Genomic DNA, 22,469 nt, shown 5'->3' on the forward strand with positions numbered 1-22,469 from the left:
CGTGCCGGCTCCGCTGTCTCTCCAGCCTTGCGCGACCCAAGTAGCGCTTCTTGTTCCTTGCGAAGGCTTTGTTCTTGGTCCCCGAGTAGCGCTCCTCCTCGGCTGGAGCTGCTGAGGGACACGTTTCTCCTTTCTTCTTTCTAGCTGTTCTCAGGGAAACCGCCCGGCACAATTATCAAAATGCAAAGGATTTAATGTTTTGTAATTAAATTCTTATAGTAATTATAAGCTCATCAAAATCTGCAAAGAGATGCGGCATAAAAATTGTTGGAAGAAAATACTACCTGTCCCTTTCATAGTGGTGCTACCCCTGATAGTCCATACAGAGATTTTAAATGGTCAGCAGGACCCAAAACTCTACTACTTGGAAAGTTCTCCGTGTGCAACAATTGCCATCGAAGTTGTGAGAGGAGAGAGCAAAATGCCTGTTCTAGAACCTTTTCTTTATTATTTTACTGGTTTAATGTGGGCACGTGCAAATGCCTTGGTGGTGTTGAGTGTGCTTTAAGTAAAAGTTTTTCCATCCCCAAACAGCCCGTTACACACGTCGAGGACATTATAAATGTGCTGCATATGTTGCATGACTGCACATTAGCTAGATGGAGCATGGCATGATTGCTGGTGCTTGGGTGTAAGTGATAAAGGCAGAAGCAGAGAATAAAAGCTGTCAGAGCTGTAAGGCAGAATTAATTTCTTTTAGGGATTTCCTAGTGACATCATTCATAATTATATGGCTTAATCCTCTAATCTACTGTAGTGCCTTCAGTTCACATTGGGCTGAATCCACCAAGTCCTGAGATGATTTCTACTCCCGCCCACCTGCCTGAAGCATTTGGACTGTTGCTTGTGTAAGCCACTGATTTAAGGGGAATGGCCCAATTACTTTAAATAGGAATTGAAACCAGCATCATCCAGAATCGGGCCCAGGCATTGCACAGCTCTCCAGCGAGAGCAGACTGCTTGATGCTTAATTTTTACTTCAGAAAGAGATGGCATTTCCAGCTACTTGTTCCACTGGAGAGAGACAGCATAAAATACTAGATGCAAGTGTGGTTGATATGCATGTGGTATCTTTCTGATAGACTGGGGGAGACCACAGGGGAAAAGGAAGACTTGGTTATCATACTGAAGCTGCTGATTTGTTGTTTATTAATTATTAACTCAGCATTTGAGTGCCTGCTGCCGTTTGAAGAGCCGGCTCAGGAAAATGACTGGGTGTTTAAAGCAGTGTAGGCTCTTGCTAAATAGTTACTGTGACATAAGAAACAGTCTCTGTTTTCAAAAGTATTTTAAAAGCTGGAAGAGAACGCACTGAAGCTGTCACACAAGATCCTTTGCTGGCATAAATCGAAGCCTGTGGAGCTACAGTGATGTATACTTGTTGAGCCTTGGGTATTCAGGGTGGAATAAACAGCTTTAATAGAGCAGTGGAGCTGCTGTGATTTATGGGAGTGCCTCTACTTGCTCGCTGTGGTTTCTGTCCCCACCCTGTTGATGGCTGTGACAGAGCTTTCACTTACTTTAATGGGTTTGAGATTTGTCTTACTGAACACAGTTTGTCCTTTCTGTTGAGCAAGTTTTAGTACCTACTTGACCTCCCTTCATATCAGCAGATTATTGCTGATCTGAATAGATGTAAGCCCTTCCTAATGAGGGACAGCATGCTCTGTTTCTCACAGGGACAGCAAACACTTGTCTTTGCTGGTAGGTAAATTCACACAATTTACATTGTGCTGCTTTTGTGCTCAATGAAAACCTTAGAAGAAGAACAAGTCCTTTCTTGTTTTGGTTCTGGTCTTTATTCCAGGAGGGGGAGGTGTTTTTAGTCCACCAGTGTGGATGTTGTCAGTTGTGGTCATTCAGTGCCCGAGTGCCCATGGTGGAAGTGAAAGATAGTACAAAAATCCTGATGATGTTGCTGATTATCTGGGAAGTTTTTACCTTTGGAGAAGTTTATCTGGGTTCTCTAATATTCTCCCAATTCCAATTTTCTACAAAAATGTGTTTATCCCCATATCCTTATGTAAGCACTGTGTGTGTGGATGTGTCAGCACTCTTGGAGCTTCAGTTCCATCAGATGCCTCTAGATCTTAATTTTCCTTGTAGATTAAGGTTGCTAGAGACCTCCTAAAGCTGTATTTTCAGTATTTTTTAATGCTCTGTCCCTTGTGGAGTAGAATCCTCTATGTTAGCACAGCATGTTATTCCATCAACTTTTCATCCTTGAGGAAAAAAGAAAGTTCTGGAGTACAGAAGATTTATGAGTAGTATGTGTAACTTCTTGTTCATTCTGTACACCTCAGTAATTTCTCAGAGCCTTTCAAAGAATCAAACTAGAGTACTTGCTGCTTAAATGATCCAGAAGTGTAGTCCTGGAATAACAAATCAATCAATTTAGACCTGAATGTGAAGTCTACTTAGTGGAAATCAATCTGGACGTGCTTTCCAGGTAATGTCCTTGCTCCATGGAAGTCAATGGGACTTTTAGCATTGACTTCAGCTGTGTCAGGATTTCATTCTTGGAGCCTGTTACTAATGATGTTAGTGAAAAATGTAATTAGGAAAGTGTTTGGATTCCACAAGAGATATTTGACCTGTGTCTCAGGCACAGATCTCACGTCACTCTTCCTGCTGTGTTGAGAGGAACACTGAGGGCAGGCTGCTCTCTTCCCATCCCTAGAAAAAATGAGCTATCTTTGATGAATTTGGTGTGCTAACCATCAAGTTGCCTAGGTGGTTATGCTTTTCTTTATTTATTACTCTTGAACCTTTTGAAGGTACTGGATAAATGTATCAGCTCTAGAATGTTTTAACATGTGCCCAGTAAAATCTCTGGGAAGGAAATAGCTTAATTGAAAGACTTGGAATAGAATATCTTCTCTTTCCTGCCTCTCAGTTACTGTCTTGTAAGTAATTACTGTGTACAGTGTGAGTGGGAAGGTACTAGAAATGTCTGTGCTAGAAATTCTTCTCTATTCTTTCCATTACCTGATTTGAAATAAAAATTGATCTAACTCTCTCTGCCTCCAACAGCTGTAGGATTTGGAATGGATCCTGACTTACAAATTGATATCATCACCGAGCTGGATCTGGTGAATACAACCCTGGGGGTAACACAAGTGTCAGGACTACACAATGCCAGCAAAGCCTTCTTATTCCAAGGTGAGAGAAACATCCTCAGCTTTCTTATCTTGCTTCTGTCTGCATGAGCTCAGGAGAGCTTTGATGCTTAAGGGGTTCCCTGTAGTGGTGGTCTTACCTAATTATTGCTTTCTTTTATGTCTGTTTCTTGGAATTAATTCTTGAAATACAGATGCTATTTTTTGTGTGTGCGCTGTCAGGTAGTTGCAAGGGAATTTTGGGTATGTTTTCAACACTCCCTGATATTTATTTCTCACTAAATATGTCAGAGTGGTCCCAAAGGGTGGACTTGTGGGTTTTTTTCTCTGTCATCATATACATGCAGAGAAACACACAGCTAAAGCTGTCTAACTATGAGAAGGCATTTCATGTGTTAACACTGATTGGTAACGGAGCAAGTTTGTCATCAACTTTGTGAAAACCGCTAAAGGGGCCAAATAGAATGCTTTCGTATTTAAGTATCAAGGGCAAGATAAGCCACTCTGTTTTTTTGCCCCTTCATTAAGTATTCTAACATAAAGTTTGTGAAGTGTTTGAAAATTGTGTGCTTTTTTTTTTTTTTTTTTTTTTTTGTGTGTGTGTGTGTTTTTACTGAGTGGAATTCTGGATGTAGTTTTACAATGCATTTAAGTAAGGTCTAGGTTAAGGGACAGTGTCCCATGGGGTGGAAGCATTGATTTGCTACAATATGCTAATTAGGCAGGAAAGGCATTTATATGGTTTGAAATTAACATGTGAATTAAAGCACTATTGGAAACATTTTTATTGTGGAGGCTTCCTATGTTTTTTCTTTACCGTGCTTTAGTCAATGTTGAAGACCCTTTTTCTTATCTGTAGCTGTTTTTAGAGGCGAATGATTATGATCTCATTCAGCTCCAGTTCTGGATCTGCAGTGCTAGCTGACTACTGTGAAAAACAAGGGAAGTGGGTCTGCAATCTTGGTTCATTCTTTATCTGGCCAAGGCCAGTTTAGGAGTCAGAGCAGAGCTGCTGCTGGAGACCACCCCAGGATTTGTTTTCTGTCTTTTATGATACAACAAGTAGCTTAATTTTCACTGATTTCCAAATTAGTGTCCAAAAGAGCAGCACTGATTCTTTTCATTTAAAGATATCAGGTTTTTTTCTCTTGATACCCTGAGTCCAGGTTTGTGTATTATGGACAAGTAATACATTATAGTCAATCCTCTAAAGACTGCAGTGGCCTAAATATCATCCAATCATTCAAATTCCACACAAATTCCTAAATATCATCCAAATCATTCCAATTCCACACAGCTAATTGCAACCACACTGATGAGTTGCAATGTGAGTTGTGGTGAGTTTTCACAGACTGGTGGTCAGAGCTGTAGGGAAGAAGTCTGAGATGTGTTTATCAGGACTTGGATTGAGACCACTGATACTGAAAGTAGCTTTGAAAGGTTAATGGTGAAGATGTTTTGGACATTCTGTTTTTTTTCTCCATCTGTAGTTTGGGAACTTAGGACTGGTGTAAGAAAGGTGGAACTTGGAAAATCCATATGAATGGATAAGCAGAAAGATAGATGCTCATGGGAAGCAATAAACAAACATTCACAGTATAAAATGAATAAATAATTTGAAGACTGTAGTTAGGTACATAAAGCTTTTTATAATTCCCAGAGCAGAAATGCTTTTTGCTAATGCACACAGGAATAGCCCTCTTGAGTAAAGTGTGAAACTTCCTGAAGGTGGCTCAGGAAAACTACTCTCTTCAGAAAAGCTCATCAGCCCTTGGGTCGTGAGAAGACTGAAGGCCTTTGCTGTCAGCTGGGATGGAATCTGAAGCTGCCCTGTTGTCTTCTTCCCTTCTTGTTCCTATCTGTTACTTGTTAAATGTCAGCAGTGTGTTGGCAGCTGTAGGGATTCCCTTTTCCTAGCAGAGGTGACTTTACAGCTACAGTCTGGCTGTGGGCCATGTCCTTTGGCTGCAACCAGGAGATTATACTCAATTTTGATTTTTATCTTGCCACGATGGCAAACGATCTCCGGGCGGTGCCACGTGTGACAGGAAACACACGAGGTTTCAACTGTGTTTCCAGGGGAAGCCTATGGTACAAGAGGGACTCCTCTCTCCTTGATGAACGGAGAATTGATTATCTAAAGGGTGGTGATGGACTGAGAGTTGGTGATCTGAGGGGTGGATGTATTGGAAATTTGGTGGGGGGAGGAGGAATGTTTTTGGAAGGATTTTCCATTCTGAGTTCTGTGTGCGTTTCTTTTTATATATATAGTTGTAGATTAATAAAGTTTTCCCTTCTTTATGCCTAAGTTGGAGCCTGCTTTGCTCTATTCCTGGTCACACCTCACAGCAGACACCAGGGAGAATGTATTTTCATGGGGGCGCTGGCATTGTGCCAGTGTCAAACCGTGACACACTCCCAGAGGAGAGAAGAGCCTGGAAATTAGCACTGAGTTTCAAAAGGACTGTATCCTCTTGGAGCAGCTATTCCAGGTGGAAGGTGGGGTGCTTTCAGCACAGCTCTGCTCTGGTTAGTCCTTACCACATTTTCACAGTGGCAGTTTTGCCTGCCACCTTTGACAACGTGTATGGGGGCTCTGACTTACAGAAAAGCTCCCTGTGGAACATTTTCTGCCTTGTGAGATGAATTTTCTAAAATGGCTATACTGGAGCTGTTCAAACTGAGAGTGTTATTCTGTGTGTTCCAGCAAGTTTACATCTTGGAGGTACAGAAATGGTAATTTTTCCCCAATCCAGACAGTTTTGTGTCCAGGGTGAGTCCAGGAAAATATGGACTGTTCTCCTAAGCAATTATTTTTTTGTGAATTAAACTATTTGAAAGAGAAAGCTTTGTAAGTTTTGAGCATTCTTGAAATGAAAAAGGGGGGGTGATATGAAGATTTGCAGAAAAAAAAGGGAAAATATTATTTTCAATTTGACTTTTCATCAGTGATAGCTCTCTTACAGTAAATGGCATACTGTTTGTTACAGAGTTTCAGGGGAGTGATGTCGTGATTTAATTTATCCTAGAGAAAATGCAGAAAGAATTTTCTTTGAAGAGTTTGTGATTTCAGTCTGAGACCGTCCCAGTAAAGCTGGTGGAGTATTCTGATTTTTTAATAATATTGGTATGAACAGCCAAACCTCAGATTTGTGAGTGAAACAGATTTATAGGCTAAGAAACAAATTCAGCTCTGTTGCAAATTGTGTGACAGCATGGTAGAACCAAAGTGGCAATTGAGAGATGTGGGTTGCCTTTGGGCAAGCAAATCTGTTCCTAATTCAGAAAAGCATAGAAACCTATAATTAAGTGTAGTCATCTGAGTTGTCCTGCTGGGCATGGGCTTTGATTGTTAGAGTATTTCAGCTGGATTTTTGATTGATCAGTTCCATTATTTGAATTTTTCAGTTCCATTCTCTGTGAAAGGGGGATGAGGAAATAAAAAACCAGAGCAGTGTAAGTGCTGACAACGTGCATTAGAGGAAATGCAGATATATAACTCATAATTGCAATTCTGCAAACAGTCTGATTCTTAAGATCCATAACATTCTGGTGTCTTAATTATTTATCTTTTATTTACTCTTACACACAAACATGGGAGAGGATGTCTTTGTGGGCAGATGATTTGCTCTAGCATGAAAGGGCAAAGGAGGGTGAGTGGAGATTCTTGATGGGTGCTTTTGGGGAATGGGGCACCCAAGACCCTGATGTCTGACCCACATCTTCTCACCTCCAGCTAGGAGGCCAGGGAAGTCAAGGTTGTGGGTCTGGGTGGAAAATCTGCCTCAGAGAAATATACTGAAAAGATGAACTTTTCTCCTAAAAACATGCTTTACAATAACATCTTACAAACATGGAAGGTAAGACATCTGCAAATGGTATCTTACAGGCATGAGAAATGAACAGGATTATACTGTAAACTGTAGATAATACAATTAGTGTAAATAATACATTAATGTAAATAATAAATATTGTAAATAGTACATTTAGAAACCCTGAGCTGTGGCTCCCTTGGTGGCCTCAGTCCTGTTCCCTGTTTCAGACAGCAGGGAAGCAGGGCTTGTCCTGACTTTGGCTTACCAGGATCTTGAATTCAGTGGCAGAGGAAAGCTCTGATGATAACTAAGGCAAAAGGATGTTAACTGGTTATTCTGTTTCTGGGGAGACTGAGAGCAGTTTTTAGCCTAGCTGTTAAAGATGTGATTACTTTAACCAGTCTGACTTTTGTTCCATGCTCAGTTTGTGTTGTGGAAGTGAGATTTTATTCCTTTTACAACCTGTCAGCTATGCCTATTTCTTTTTAATTCTTCCTGCAACATCTCTTTGGAGTTAACAGAGACTTAAAGGCTTTATTTACAAAACAGTTCCCCCCCAGCCCTGAAAGTTTATTGAGGCTTTGCTGTTTCCTTTACTAGCAATCTGGCACTATTTTTCAACTTAGCCTTTAAATTAGGAATGGTCTTTTTACTATGTATATACTATGTTTAGCACTCAGCAAAATAAACCACCGAGCGCTGTTCACAGTCTGGAGATCTGCAGTGCTTTGTTCTTGACCATTTCTTGACTTGTATTACACAGCCCCTGGATGTAAGAGAAACACCTGGCCTGGAGCTGCTGCAGCACAGGGTTCAGTCATGCTCCTTGTTCCCACTTTGTACCACACACTGCTGAGTGCTTTTCTGTACACTCGTGGCTCCTACAGGAAAGGTGAAAGAATGACAAGTATCTTAAAGCGTAGAGAAAGGCAATGTTTTTGTGAGAAAAAGAGTGAAACTTGTTGAGTTCCTGGAAAAAAAGGACTGTCCTGCTTCAGGCCAAAAGAGAGATCAAAGCTGCACTTCCAGGGAGGGTGGAGGCGAGTCCCAGGAGACCCTTGAGCTTCCAGAAGTGCAGTCCTCTCTGTTGGTGTTTTCCTTCAGTGTTTTACAAATCCTGGCTTTTTTCAGACGAATTCCTCGCTTAGACAGTGGAAGTGTTTCCAGATTCCACTCCAGGAATTTCAGTCAGGTTTTGCGGTGCCGAACTGAAAGAGGTTTGGATGCTGGCCAACTTTGCCATGCTTTGAGGCTGGTGGTTTAGAACAACTGCCTAAATTGATCTCGTCATCAGGGGTGGGCACACACCCCTTTTAATCAGGAACAAAATACCTCTGCCTCTGGTGGGGCAGTCTTCAGGAAATGTTTCTGGTGCCCTGGCAATGTGTTGAGGGCAGCAGCTCAGCACTGAGCTGTGCTCACTGAATTCCAGGGCCAGGTGATGGCTGCTGCCCTTGTCCATCTGCACTGAACCTCTCACCCTGAGTCTCAGTGGCCTGCGTGCTATGGCCAAGGTGTTAATCCTCTCCAGGTGTTAAACTCTGTTATGGTGTGCAAGGTGTGTGAGCTGCAGAGCTCAGAACAGAGCCAGGGGCTGGGTGAGAGGGAGCAGAGAACAGCTCAGGGAGGAAACATGTCATTGCTCCTCCTGGGGCAGGTGGTGGGAGGTCTGCAGCGAGTAGGAGAGATAAACTTCAATTTTGGAATTCAGGCGTCAGTCCCTCTTTACATGAGATAATGAGACAAGAGTCATTGCTTTTTGTGGGATCTCTCCTGCTACCTTTATAGCAAATATTAAATATCAGCAGTATTGTTTTTACAGAGCAGAACCCTCACAGCAGCAGAAAAATTAGGAAGGCACAACATGGTGGCTGGAAATCTTAGTTCTGCCTCCAGGTGTCATGGGAGAGAGCAGCTCTGGTACCTTTCCCATGGTGGTGTATCCAGGGGTGGGACACTTTGGGACACTTGGCAAAGCAGCTGATGACCACTGTTGGAAAGGAATGTCTGTTTTTATTTCACCAGGTATTGCCCACTGTCACTTGGATTTGTGTCTGTGCAGCTGCCCCCGTCCAGCTGGATGAGATTTTTTTTTTCTCTTTTTAAAATCCGCTTTGCCTGAGGTGCTGCTGGCCTGGGCATGGGGCTGGGCTGTTCTCTGGGGTGGGGCTGGCCAGAACCAGCAGTGTGTCCCCTCCCAGAGGTGTCCTGCAGCTCACCGGAGATTTATCTCTGTGGAAACTCTCCTTGAACCTGTGAGCTTTCATTTTATTTTTTAAAGGTCAGAGAGAGGTATTTTGCCATTGATGTGCCACACTGTGCAGGCCTGCTCTGGTTCCTGTAGGGGTGGGTAAATTTGGGGTTTTACCCCATGTTGCCTGTCCTAGGCTTCAAGCAATGGTGGGCAATACCTGGTGAAAATAATAATAATAATAATAATAATGATAATAATAATAATAATAATAATGATAATGATAATAATTATAATAATGATAATAATTCCTTTCCAACAGTGCAAGGGTCATGAGTTCCAAATATAATAATAATTCCTTTCCAACAGTGCAAGGGTCATGAGTTCCAAATATAATAATAATTCCTTTCCAACAGTGCAAGGGTCATGAGTTATAATAATGATAATAATTTTTTTCCAACAGTGCAAGGGTCATGAGTTCATGAGGGAGAGGCAGCTGCCATCAGATAAAAAACCTTTGTATTTGTCAGTAAAAACACCTTGAGGTGTGGATCAGCCTCTTGCCCCGTCCTGTGGCAACATTCAGGTGTGGTAGCATTCTGTGCTGCTTCATTTGGGCTGTTCCTCTTGGCTGTCCCTTCTGAGAGCCCCTCTCTCCCCTGGGCATGGCAGAATTGGTGCTTTACTCAGAGCTCATCTGCTTTCAGGGCTGGCTGTGAAGGCACTCATGGACCCCTCTTCTGCCAGTGTCTGTCTGTCCCTGTGATGGAGGCTTGGGGGGCTGTGAGAAATAGGGCCCAGCCCATCCCTTGGAGAGTGGGATCCTCATTGGTGCTCCACACTCATCCCTGGAGATGTTCCCCCATTTTTCCCAGCTCCAGCCTGGTCCTTAGGAGCCATGGCAGCTGCCCACCATCCTGGAGTGCTGACAGGTGTTAGCTCGGTGAAGCACTGCTAAAATAAGGATTTCAATAGGATTCCAACAGCTGGGCTGCCTGCACCCAGCAGGATGGAGGGAAGTGGGACTTCCCTGCTGGAGATGCTTTCTGGGCTTGTGTCCATGAGCTCTTCTTGGGGCCTTGAGTGCTTGTCCTGCTTCTCAGCCCTTCCTTCCCTGCTTCTCACCCCTTCCCTCTGCAGCAGCTGGGAACGAGGGGGACTCCAAGCTGGAGGTGTAGCAGCAAGGACTGAGTGTGTGAGTGACAAGGACATGTTTGGGGTGAGCAGGCTCCCTTGGGAGCCAGCAGGGCCCAGGCTGGTGCTGGGCACGTGGGGGAAAGCAGGGGAAACAGAGGCAGATATGAATGTCATCTGTAGCCAGTCCTGGCGTAGACATCTTTTCATGAAAATCCTTTCCTTGGGATGTTTTTTCCTCCTGAGAAGCTGAGAGGCCTCAGGGACAAAATGTAAACATTGATTATCTGCTGCTGTGGAATGCAACAGGTGGATTTTTGATTGGCCCATCTTGGATGTTTATAATTAATGGCCAATCACAGCCCAGCTGGCTCGGACAGAGAGTCGAGGCAGTTGCCTTTGTGATCATCCTTTCCTTTCCTTTCCTTTCCTTGCCTTCTGAGATGAAGCCTTTTCTTCTATTCTTTTAGTATAGTTTTAATGTAATAAATATCATAAAATAATAAGTCAGCCTTCTGAAACATGGAGTCAGATCTACGTCTCTTCCCTCATCCTAAGACCCCTGTGAACACCATCACACAGTCCATCTTAGAAGCAACAGGTATTTAAACTCCAAGATCCAGTTTTGTATGTGTTTCGCTCTAAAAAGATCTTGACATTCTGTGTATCTTTATGTTACATTCCAGTTTGCAGAAAGTTTTTAAAAAATGAAAATAAAGACATAAAAAGAAGGGGGCTACACAATACAGAGCTAAGCTTTACAGCACAAATTTATCTCCTCTGAGAGTGTCTGTTCCCACAGATGCCAAATGGAAAGAGCAGGATTAGGTCAAGGCTTGCTTATGGTACAGGCAGCATTAAGGCAGCATAATCAGGAAATGCACAGAAAGTTTAGATTTGGGGTTGCTGTAAAGTACCCCCGATGTGTACTGAGATTTCACAAATGTCTTTGGGGGATGCAGCTTGGATAATGTGGGGGTTTGTATTAGTGAATTAGAATCTTATTTTTGCTGTAAAACTGCCCATTCCTCTAACAACAGTGGTACAGAGAATTCACTAATATTTGTAGAAGGCTCAAGTACCGTGCTGGAGCAATTAGCTTGGTGTGTTCTGCCTTCAGAGAAGGATTTGGATATGGTGGATTTACTGTTCAAGGTGAGTCCTGAACAATAAAATGAAGCAAAACTTAAGATCCTTGTTTGTTAGTTTTTGCTCTTTGTTCTTTCATTTGTGCACTGACTGTGACCTGTGATCAGCGGCTGTGTGATCCTATAATTAAGAAAGGTTTTGGAATATTCATCCCCAGAGGGTTGAGCAAGGATTTCCTGTGATACTTTAATTCAAACATCTGCCTAACTTATAAATTATATATATATATATTAATACAGCTAATCTTTTAATATAGCTAATCTTTTGTATACACAATACAGTTTTTTTTCTTTCAATTTAATGGTTAGTCTAAGTGAGGCTTTTTTCCATTGCAAAAACCATTTTCAAAACAGAGAAATAATCTGGAATTGAATCCAATGAGCTAGGAAGGGTTGAGTGAGATGAATCATCTTCAGTGGAGGAAATTAAAGATCACTTGAGGCATAATTATTAAACAATGCTTTAAGGCTTTGAAGATACATAAAATACTATTAATTTTGTTAGATCCCAGAGGTAGTTTTTAAAATACTCTTATATACCCATCCTGTCTTGGCTGTTTCTTGTTTAATGTTTGAATTATGTTAGAAACTTGTCTAGGTGTAAAATTTATCCAACATATTGATATGAAGGTATAACTTGTGAATAATTTCAGAGTTTCTCCTTCAGTATTCTCTTGTTTAAAACACCCCTGCTTCCAAGCAAGTGTAGACTAAAATAGAAACCTAGTCACATTAAACAACAGTGACCAATTTCTACTTTTACCTTCCCCCCCCCATCCTGAATGCTGTCATGCTGCCTTCTGTTACTTGACATTTTTTGGATTTCCCATCATGTCTGTCATGATTAGGAGAGAGCTCTGAGCACATATTGCCTCTGTCCTTGACAGTTATTTTTGCTTTCCTGGGAGACAATAATTGTGCTGCTTATCTATCTTCATTTGCCACGATGGGAAGTACAGAGGGGAAGTGGGATAAGTACTTCTGTAGTGTGCTAAAAGCCTTGAATGCTTCTGGCAACCTGTTGACAAAGTCCTGACATGAAGATAAGCAGAAAAGGAAGAAAAGCTCTTTACTCTTTAATGGGCTGAGAGGGGATGGAGAAATTAGTTTCTGATACTGCTAGTAAGGGTGTTCTACACCATGTGGTGCTTACAGTGAAAGTAACTCAGATAAAAGCAGGACTAGCAGTTTGAGTTTCTTGTATCTTCATCAAAATAACAATGTGACAAAAACTGTCTTTTTCATGCAAAGATTTTGGCAAATGGATACTCTTCAGTCATACCATCCTGTAATTAGCTCCCTGTTTATTAAACAAGCATTAAAATGGAGGAAGAATATTCTATAGCATCTTGTGAGATGGGCCCAGGTGCTGGTCAGAGCTGTGGGAAGCTGGGGTGGAGCAGGGTTGGTATCTGAGTAGTGCTGCCTTGGGGCCAGTCCTGAGTGGTCCTGGGTGAAGAATCCTGCACCTCATTTTGCAGCTCTGGGGTGCTGGACAGATGCTGCATTAAAAGAGGGCAGAACTGGAGCATTTGTAGGGCACTGCTGAGCTCCAACTGCTTGAAATGCAGAGGATGGGAAAAGCACTGCTCAAGAATTGGGTTCTTACTGTAGGCAGTGAAACAAAGTGGCCTATTATTGTGTATTTTGACCCCAAGGGTGGTGATATCTTAAATTTTAAACCAATTTTAGTAGAAACTTGTTAATAACTGAGCAGAATATTTACATTCGGCCTGCTTGGTTACATTACTTCTAAACACAGCTACATCTTTTACCTAAAAGGAAGTGGTGTTATTTGAAATTACTTTCACAGGTTTTCTTTTTAAGATTTTGTACCTTAAAGAAGTACACAAAGGCATATACAACCAGACCTAACGAAGGAGGCAGGAATGGACCATTTCCTGTGATGAAAAGTCCTGCTGTCTTGGAACTATCTATCAAGAATAAAGATTCGATGCTACTTGAGACCTCAACCTATGCCAAATTCTAGAACAGTCCTGCCACATGTGGTGTGAGGGTATAAATGATACACAAGGGGGGGAATGTTTATTCTGTTATTTTTTCATTTTCACCACATAAATGGCATGAAGTATTCATGTCATACTGTGCTGGTTTTATGGTGTTATGTCATGGGATTGTCTTGCCTTTTTTTGGCCTATTCAAAGATACAGAGTGCATTAGGTTTTTATTTTTTTTTAATAGAATGGGCAAAAATTGATTTTGGTACCCGATGCCCACTCCAACATGGGATGATGTCCTTACTTATAGGCTGCATATCTGCTAAAATAGCATAGTTGGTCCTGTAATTCTGATGACAGGATCTGTGAATCACTATTTCAGAGCAGTAAGTACAGCAGCTCAGAATTGGTTTTGCTTCCTAAAAGCCTCTCATTACAGTTTTCTGTCTCCCATCCTCCCTCCTTTGTGGTAGCATTTCTGAAATTACAGTGGAGCTTGCTGAGGGTCCCCTGTGCTGTAAATAGGACAAATTGGACAGGATCACTGCAGCTGCAGGGGCTGTTTTAGAGTCTGTCCTCCCTTGCACACACAGGTGACTCCACCTCTGAAGCTGTGGGGTTTCCATTTGGCATCTGTGGGAACAGACACTTGCAGAGGAGATAAATTAGTGTTGTAAAGCTTAGTTCAGTATTGTGTAGCCCCCTTCTTTTACGTGTTTATTTTCATTTTTTGAAAACTTCTTGCAAACTGGAATGTAACATAAAGATATACAGAACAGAAAGATCTTTTTAGAGTGAAACACATACAAAAACTGGATCTTGGAGTTTAAATACTTGTTGCTTCTAAGATGGACTGGCTACAGATGACATATCTGCCTCTGTTTCTCTCTCTCTACTTCAGCTCATTGTGAATAATTTGAAATTTTGAAGCCTCTTCCTGGGGACTGGGGAAAATAAAGCCAAGATGTGTGGGAGGGGAGTGGGATTTGTGTGTGTATGTGTCATGATTTTTCGTGGTCTGTGGAGGTCTCCACAGATGCTCATCATACTGTTTGGAAAGCGAAGCAGCACAGCCTTAAAACATGACATTTGTAGAATAATTTGGTAAATGCTGATGATTTGGAGACCTCATGTATTGCATTTATCCCAAGCCTTCCTTTTCAGGGAATGTACTGAGAAGCTGTGGTAGGAGGACCCTGCAGTATTAGTTACAGTGATCTTGTTTGGGAAATGGTGGAAGAAATTTAGGTTTCCCTCGTTGTAACTAATGATGGAGCCAGAAAAAAAAAGAGTTTTGCTCATATTTCTCTCATTTTTAAGTCATGTCCTCTGCTTTAGCTTTTTGTTCTCTGATACTGGCATTGCTTTTAATGTTTTTTGATGTCTGGTGAGTGGCAGCTTTCAGATGGGATATTGTGCCCACCTTGCTTCGTGCCATCCTAATCGCTTCAAAATGTGATCGTTAAAAATAAAAGTAAACATGATTGCTGGTGTTACTGCTAAAGGCAAGAAATGCAGAAGAGGAGGGACATGAGGCAGATCTATTTAAATAAAAGCTTATTTTCAGAAACAAAGGCTTATGGAGAAAAGGGAGCTCTTAGTACCCCAATCACGTTTCCTGTTACGGATGAACCCACAGCAATGGATGCTATCAAAGTTGTCATATTTTATTCATGAGTTGTGGTATGCTTGGGTGAAATAAGAAAAGCAATAGTCCAAATCATAATTATGGTGTAAAAAGATAAAACAGTTATTATTGTGACTTTTTAAAAGAAATTATTAAATCTCTCAAATCATGTAAAACTCCTGGAGAATGACTAAGTATGTTAGTTATTTATGGGTCTTTGTTGTGGGTGTTGTGAAACATTTCACCAAGAGCATTTATATTTATTTTGGGAGAAAATATAAATGTGTGCCTATGTATGTTCCAAGAAACAAAGACATCTAGAATATTGAATATAAACATAAAGAGGCTGACAGCAGAAATTATACTTCAGTAGAGAAGGGCTCTCACAAATGTATTATGCCTCATGTTATTATCATGCAGTTAATAAATAAAACAGACACCCAGGATTTAATTTGCTTTAGCAATAACATGGAAGTGATTTTTTCCTCAGGGTAAGAAAACAAAAGGGAGAATTAGTTCATGAAACATGTGTTGTTTAATGCTTGTATAAATCATTTATAGAGTATTAAAAAAACCCTGAAATCATAACTTTTTAGCAATACATGACCTATGCTTTAAAAGTAATTAAAAAACTATTTAGTCTGTCAAGTCTTTGAGAGTTTGTGAACCAAGAGAGCACTCCAGCATATGCTTGCTTCGAACTCCAAGGATAATTTCATGGCCTTTAGTTGGATTATTCCTGTGATAAAATGACTGGAAATTAAAACCTGTGTGTAGGTGTACCCAGGTCTGTTAGCTGCATTAGGATAGCAACCTCTCTCCATAGTGAAGAAACCAAGTCACATTTCTGCTTAGCTGAAACTTCCCTTTTAATTAACTATTTCAAGTAGCGTTTTGATTTACACATTTAAGAGTGCAGGTTTTCACCAGGGAGGCAAATCCTAATTTCTGTATGGCTTTGCTGAAGTTAGACTGGGATTTTCAACAAAGTCAGAGTAATTTAGCATTCTGCTTGTTTCCTGCTCCTGTTGAATCTGGATCTTAAAATTTTGTTGAAATGGGTTATTTGTTCTCTGTATCTGTTAAATTCATGGTAAATTTAGAAATCATAAAGCACTTCAGAAGTACTGGTTTTTTTCGAAACATTGCTACCATAAATTATGACCAGTATTTATTATTACCTGGACCAAAGAAGAGTGCTAAATGAGAAATCAGAATTATTACATACTGCTCAAAAATGTAAGTGGATCAGTCTCTCTCTTCTGTTAACCTTACATTTTATTTCTGGATTACAAACACACATGGAGTTATAATGGGACGAAATAAGACCAAACCTACAATTAATAGTTTTTTGCAAAACTTATCTTCTGTGTCTCATTTTTTGTTCTAGGGGCTCCTCACCTTCTGGTACCACCTTAAGTTTCCTTTAAACAAAGCAGAATGTATTTTGTCATGTTTTGGTATATATATTATCATTTTTTAAAAGTAAATCTCTAATATTTTTGTGTGACTTCAAGCATATTTCAAAATGCTTTGTAGGAGGGGACGAAAAAAATTGAGCTTGCTTTTGCATGAAGCCATGTTTTTGAGTGGCTCATTATTTGTGTGTGGCATTCGTATTTAATATAATCTTGAAAAATAGGTCCCTGGAGTGGCCAGTGTTCCTCCAGCAAAATGGATAGCACCCTGGGAATGGTTCTTGGCAAATACCGAATTTTCCCAGTGTTGCTGGTGTAAGTCCACGTTCGTTCTGTTAAAATGTTGTTTTCCAAATTGGCAAAGAGCAATCTTTACAGGAACAGTAACCCGATAACCTTATCTAATGTAGGTAAACAGTGGAAAAGTTGATACAATCAGCGACTCCTGAACTAATTAACTGACAACACATGTAATTTGATTAACTCACATGATTTAAGAGCAGATTATGTGCTTTTAGTGATAGTGAACTTCTGGAGCATTTCAACGAAGCGTTTAATTTAAGGGATCAACCATTTGTAAACAGTCTTGATTTCAGAAGGAATCCCTGGAGGAAAGAACGGAGCCTACTTGAGAAGATGAGCTCAGCAGCTGCTTAAAATACTTGAAATAAGGTTCAAGTGGCTGCCTTGAGCAACAGGTGAAGTGTAGCCTCAGCACAGCGGTGGCTGTTGGTGACAGCAGGAAAGCTGCTCCAAGGCCCTTGGCTGCCTGCAGGTGTCTGATGTTGGTCCATGGCAGCCAGCTGGGTTGGTGACAGTGCCAGTCATCAGCTGGCCTTTGAGTGGAGCCAGGCTGCTCCTTCTCCTTGTGCTGCCGGAGAGCTTCCCTTGCTCTCCTTCCAGTGCTTCCCTTGCTCTCCTTCCGCTGCTTCCCTTGCTCTCCTTCTGCTGCTTTCCTTGCTGTCCTTCCGCTGCTTTCCTTGCTCTCCTTCCGCTGCTTCCCTTGCTCATTCTGCCCGTGTGGGTGGAAAAGACAAGGAGGAAGCCCTGGAGGGAGGAGACCCATGGGAATTTTCTCTACACAGGCTTTGCTGCAGCTCCCTGCCACTGCTTGCCCAGCCATGTCAGGCACCTTTGGCTGGCTGCTGTCACTGACATATTTTATGAAAATCCTTTTGCTGGGACTTTTCTCCTGAGAAGCTGAGAAGCCTCAGAAAAGAAATGTAAACAATAATTATCTGGTGGCTGTTGAATGTGGTCTGGAGCTTGCTTACCAACAGGTTCATCTTTGATTGGTTCCATGTGGATTGTTTTTACCTAATGACCAATCCCAGTCCAGCTGTGTCAGGACTCTGGTCAGTCGCAGGTTTTTATTATCATTTCTTTCTAGCCTTCTGATGTCTCCTTTCTCTTTCTTTAGTATAGTTTTAGTACATCATTTTCTTTTGATATAATATATACCATAAAATAATAAATCAGCCTTCTGAAACATGGAGTCAAGATTCTCATCTCTTCCCTCGTCCTGGGCACCCTCAAACACCACCACAGGCTGGGGCTGCAGAAGCACTGGTGGCTGCCATCACTCCCCGCGTGGGTTATTTCCAGCTCTTGTGCAGTGTCTGCTGCTCTGCTCCTTCCAGAGTACTCAGGTGACTGCCTTCACTCTTGGCAAATGTTCATTTCCAGCTCTTGTGCAGTGTCTGCTGCTCTGCTCCTTCCAGAACACTCAACTGCCTGTTGCGGTTTGAAACGCTGATAAAGCAAACAAAGGACTTAAGACTCTCTGACATCTACTTAATTAGCATGAGTGTGGTCACTCTAGCTGGTGCTCAAGTCAAGGCAATTTTCAAGAAGTGAAGAGTCTGATACTAAGCCACTAAATCAGCTAAATTAGTGGTTGAGGAGAAACTATGATTTGATAAGTATTCTCTGTTTGATTTCAGTGACTCAAAATTCTCCTGCTCCTGGCAACTGGAGTTTTAGGGCTGGATTTGCAGTGGCTTCCTGAAAGGACTTTTATTTATAGGTATATATAATTTTAAACGCTAGGTGGATTTGGTTAGGGGAGACCCATTTGTAAACTAGTTTACAAACATGTATATCAAAATGACAGCAATAAATGAGCACCTATAGCCAGGGGTAGTTTTGCATGATGCAAAAGCAGAGTTTACATTAAATAACACTGTTTTTCACCTTCTCTAGTGGAACTGCTTTTGCTGTATAGTCATGGGAACTTACCTTTGTGACATTAGCTGTTCACCCTGGTAATTGCTCCATCCTCTAATTTAATGAAAACCCATTAAACCGAAACAATAATTAAAATGAGACATCATCTCTGTAGGAGGCTTGCATATTAAAATCACCAAGCATTTCACTGCAGACGGATCTTATTCTTGAGAAACAGTGTTTGAAGCAACATGTAGAAAGTGATTTACAATGAATAATCATAATTTAGGAAGCTGTGCTGTTGAACATGATTTCCTACTGTTTATTACTGACTCTGAGTGGAGTTAGCAAGGCAAAAACATTTACAGTGTCTTTTCATGCTGGCGAGAATGCTCAGAAGCAGAGACATGCTTATGAGACTACATCATGCCCTCTTTGCTCCTCCCTAGTAGCATAGATTTTCAGAGAAGGGGAAGGTGTTTTGACCCCTCTCTTTTGGGTTGCTGGCAGGGGAAGTCTTCTATTTTCTTAGCATATCAAGAGAAATTCATGTGAATTTATCCCCATAGCTCAAACCAAAAGATTGGTGGCATCTGCAGACATCTGCATTTTGCCCTTGGTAGGTAGGCAGGGTCAGGTACCTGAAGCATTTCTCTGCTTGGCAGTGAAATGATTCTTTTTGGAGAAGATCCCCATAATTAGTGTTATCATCCTTCTGGGGATTTTTGTATCTGTTTGTGACTTGTGTGGACTGAGGAGTGCTTTTGGAAGGGTGCAAGTGAGTGGGAATGGGCATTTATCACCAGTGTTTTGCACTGTTGGTGTGGGGTTTTTTTGTTTGTTTGTTCTTTTTTTTTTTTTTTTTTTTTTTTTACCAGTTCTTCAAAAGATGTTTTGTGAGACCAGTGTGCAGGAAGGGGGTTGGTGCACTGGATCCCACTTGACTCAGAGGCTTTGGTGAAGCACCTGCTTCAGTGAACAAGAATGTTTTTGTGACGCTGTCGTGTGTTTTCATCCTCAGCAACTGTTAGGAACTGCCTACACTGAGCGTTGCTAGTTTTGGATCATCCTTCTAATCTTGGTTTCATTTCGTAAAGCTGGTGACTTAAGAAAAAGTGGGGCACCGGGATGATTTTCTGTTTGTTTTGTTTTTTTAAATACAGTGTTCATTTTATTTGATTTTGCCCATAGCAAGGTAAAAGCAAAAACACTGTAATATCCAGTTCTTTAATTGCTGTAACTTAAATCTGCATTCTCTGCTGTTGCAGGATTAATTTCTACTTGCTTGTCCAGAGTGACTGTTCAATGGTTCTAATGAAAGCATGTTGAAGCAAATAGCTTTAAAAATGATTGAAGTTCCCAATAAAGCAATGTGTTCTGCAGTATGTTCTCTGCCAAGGGAAGTAAAAGGTATTCAAGCAGGCTAGTGAATGATAAAATGTACCTATTGCTTCAGAAAATGAGTTGATTCAGAACTGAATTTTAGTATTTTTCCACTAATGGAAGCATCGATTAAAGAAAAATTATTCCCCAGATGGATTGGGATATGGCTTTTCACAACTGGTGCACATTTCTCATCACTTAAATTCCATCCCAAATGGTCATGTATTTCCCTTTGTGCTATGGATTGTTGTCACTGTCAAAGGAGGCTTGGCAAGATCTTTGCTTTCTTTCCTAGCATTGTCCTTTTCCTTCTCTAACTCATTTTGTCTCCTTCTGTGTGGTGGTGATTTTATTACACTTAATTAATGGATATGATGCCAACTCATGAATTTCTCCTAACTGGGGCTTCTGATGTGTTCAGGGTTACAAATGGCAGAAGCCTGAGGTTTAATTTTGAGTTGCTAGAGAGGGTGATGCACAGAGAGGCGAGTCCACACACGAAGACGTGACTTGAGGGTCTAAATCAGGTGGGGTAAGGACTGATGCTGATCCTGAGTTATTGTGAAAAACTGCCAATCACTTGTTTTTAAATTTTTAAAAGTTTAACAGTAATAAAATGGTTATAAAAATAGTAATAGAATTAATAATAATTTGGGCAATTTGGATTAGGACAATATGAGACAATAAAGACAAAGAGTTATGGACGGTCCGGGTACCTCTTTCTGGGCATCACGAGCCCGAAAAAGGACCCACATTAACAGAGGATTAACCCTTAAAAGCAACAGCCTGTTGCATATTCATACACCTCAAACATGATGCATAAATTCCATTCAAACACAGGATTCTGTCTGGTCAGTGTCAGCTTCTTCCTCTGAATCCTGACAGCGCCTTCGCGGTGGGAAGAAGTTCGTTTCTTCTGATAATGGAGCAATAAATTCTTTTTCTCTGAAAGATTCAGGTGTCCTGTGGCTGCTATCTCAGTGAGAGTTCTTTCTTTAAAAAAATTATCCTACATAGCATAGTTTCTATTTTAACATTATGTTATAACCTAAAACTACATTTACCACACTACTTAAGAGAATTAACACAGCATAACTTCCTAACACAACACATATAATACTCATTTGAATATTTGTGAAAAGCCAATCATAAAATACATGCATTTTTCACATTATTGTACCTAATTCCACTTGGCATTTAGGGTTGGTGTGCACTGAAATGTCTGAATGGTTTGTGTGAGCGAGGTAAAGCCTGGCCCAACATCAGAGAGCAGCACTGGCATTCATTTGGTTTTATGGGGAAGTGAAAACACCCCTAAATTTGAGACTTCTTTTGCAGGTGCTGATGGTGAGTGCTGTGAGTAGCTCCAGTGTGGGTAAAATGTCTCTGTGTGGCTCAGGGTGTAGGAGCTTGCTGCAGCTGGGCAGGGTGCTGTGGGTGCTGAGCCCCTGTGGCAGGGCAGCCCTGGGTGCTGCTGCCTCTTGGAGCTCTTTTTGGCTTGGCAGGGCTGTGAGGGCTGAATGGGCTCTCAGGGGCCAGGGCGTTTCCTTTTAAAGGCTTTTTAATATGCTTGGTCCCCAGGGGCATCCAGGACAAGGCAAGGTGGCATCCCTGGCGCTGGGGGAGATGGTGCCAGGGAGGGGGGATGGCAGTACCTAAATGGTTATTGTTGTACCTAAATGGTTATTGGTGTCTGTTCTGGCCAGCTGGACCTTTGGTTTGTGCTGGGCACTTCTTCCTTGGACCCACAGCTTAAGAATTAAAATCAAGCTACACATATGCTCTCTCTGACGTAGGTGTGTCTTGTGCTTTTGTTCTGCTGAAGGTGGAAAGTTGCCTTTACGTGATGCTCTGAGATGATTTCTGTCTCTTGGACTTGCAAATATGCTTGCTTTCTTTCCTTGATTAATTTTAGAAACACCCTGGTATGTTTTAAAAACCCCTCCAGACAGTCACTATTTCAAATTAAGAAAATATAATCACATAGAAGGGCATATGAAAGTCGTATCTGTGTTTGTTTATTTATTTTGCTGAGATTGCATTATCATTCAAGCATGAAGCAATGTTTCACTGAAGATTGCTGTATAAACCTATATTGTTCTATATTATGTAGGAAATATGACATTTCATTACAAGCAGACAGTTATTTTTATAGAGAGCATAAAAAGTATTTTACCTTTCAGGCACCTGTGGTGAGGGGGTGTATATATTCTCAATTTTTTTTCTATCTTTTTTTTTTTATTTTGAAGTGTGAAAATCTACCTGAAAACAGAAGGCTCTTATTCTAAATGGGTTGTACTCCCAGCTCATTTGTATGGGGTTTTCTGCAGAAATCAAGCAGAGCACAAACCCAGTGTTCCTGGGGATGCTGTGTGTGAGGGCAGATGGCTGTGCCGTGTCACAGGAGCTGGGCCATGCAGTGCTGGCCTCAAAACCTCCCCTTCCCAGCCCTGGGGTTCCAGCTGCAAGCCCAGGCTGTGCTCAGCTCCACATTTATATATATATATATA

The 22,469-nt window shown here is 41.3% G+C and overlaps 1 protein-coding gene across 2 annotated transcripts in view; it reads left to right on the forward strand.

The window, feature by feature from the left end:
• Positions 1-3,003: 3,003 nt before the first annotated feature.
• Positions 3,004-22,469, forward strand: part of NELL1 (neural EGFL like 1) — a 298,387-nt gene continuing 278,921 nt past the window's right edge. Inside the window, exon 1 of one of the 2 annotated variants that reach the window (XM_014309619.2) lies at positions 3,004-3,162. In XM_014309619.2, coding sequence (XP_014165094.1) covers positions 3,048-3,162 — 115 coding nt within the window. In that variant the 5' untranslated portion in view covers positions 3,004-3,047. The remainder of the gene's footprint in view (positions 3,163-22,469) is intronic. The other variant, XM_031062241.1, reaches the window with a different exon arrangement.

Source organism: Geospiza fortis, unplaced genomic scaffold (assembly GCF_000277835.1).
Source record: "Geospiza fortis unplaced genomic scaffold, GeoFor_1.0 scaffold165, whole genome shotgun sequence".
NCBI classification, from domain to species: Eukaryota; Metazoa; Chordata; class Aves; order Passeriformes; family Thraupidae; genus Geospiza; species Geospiza fortis.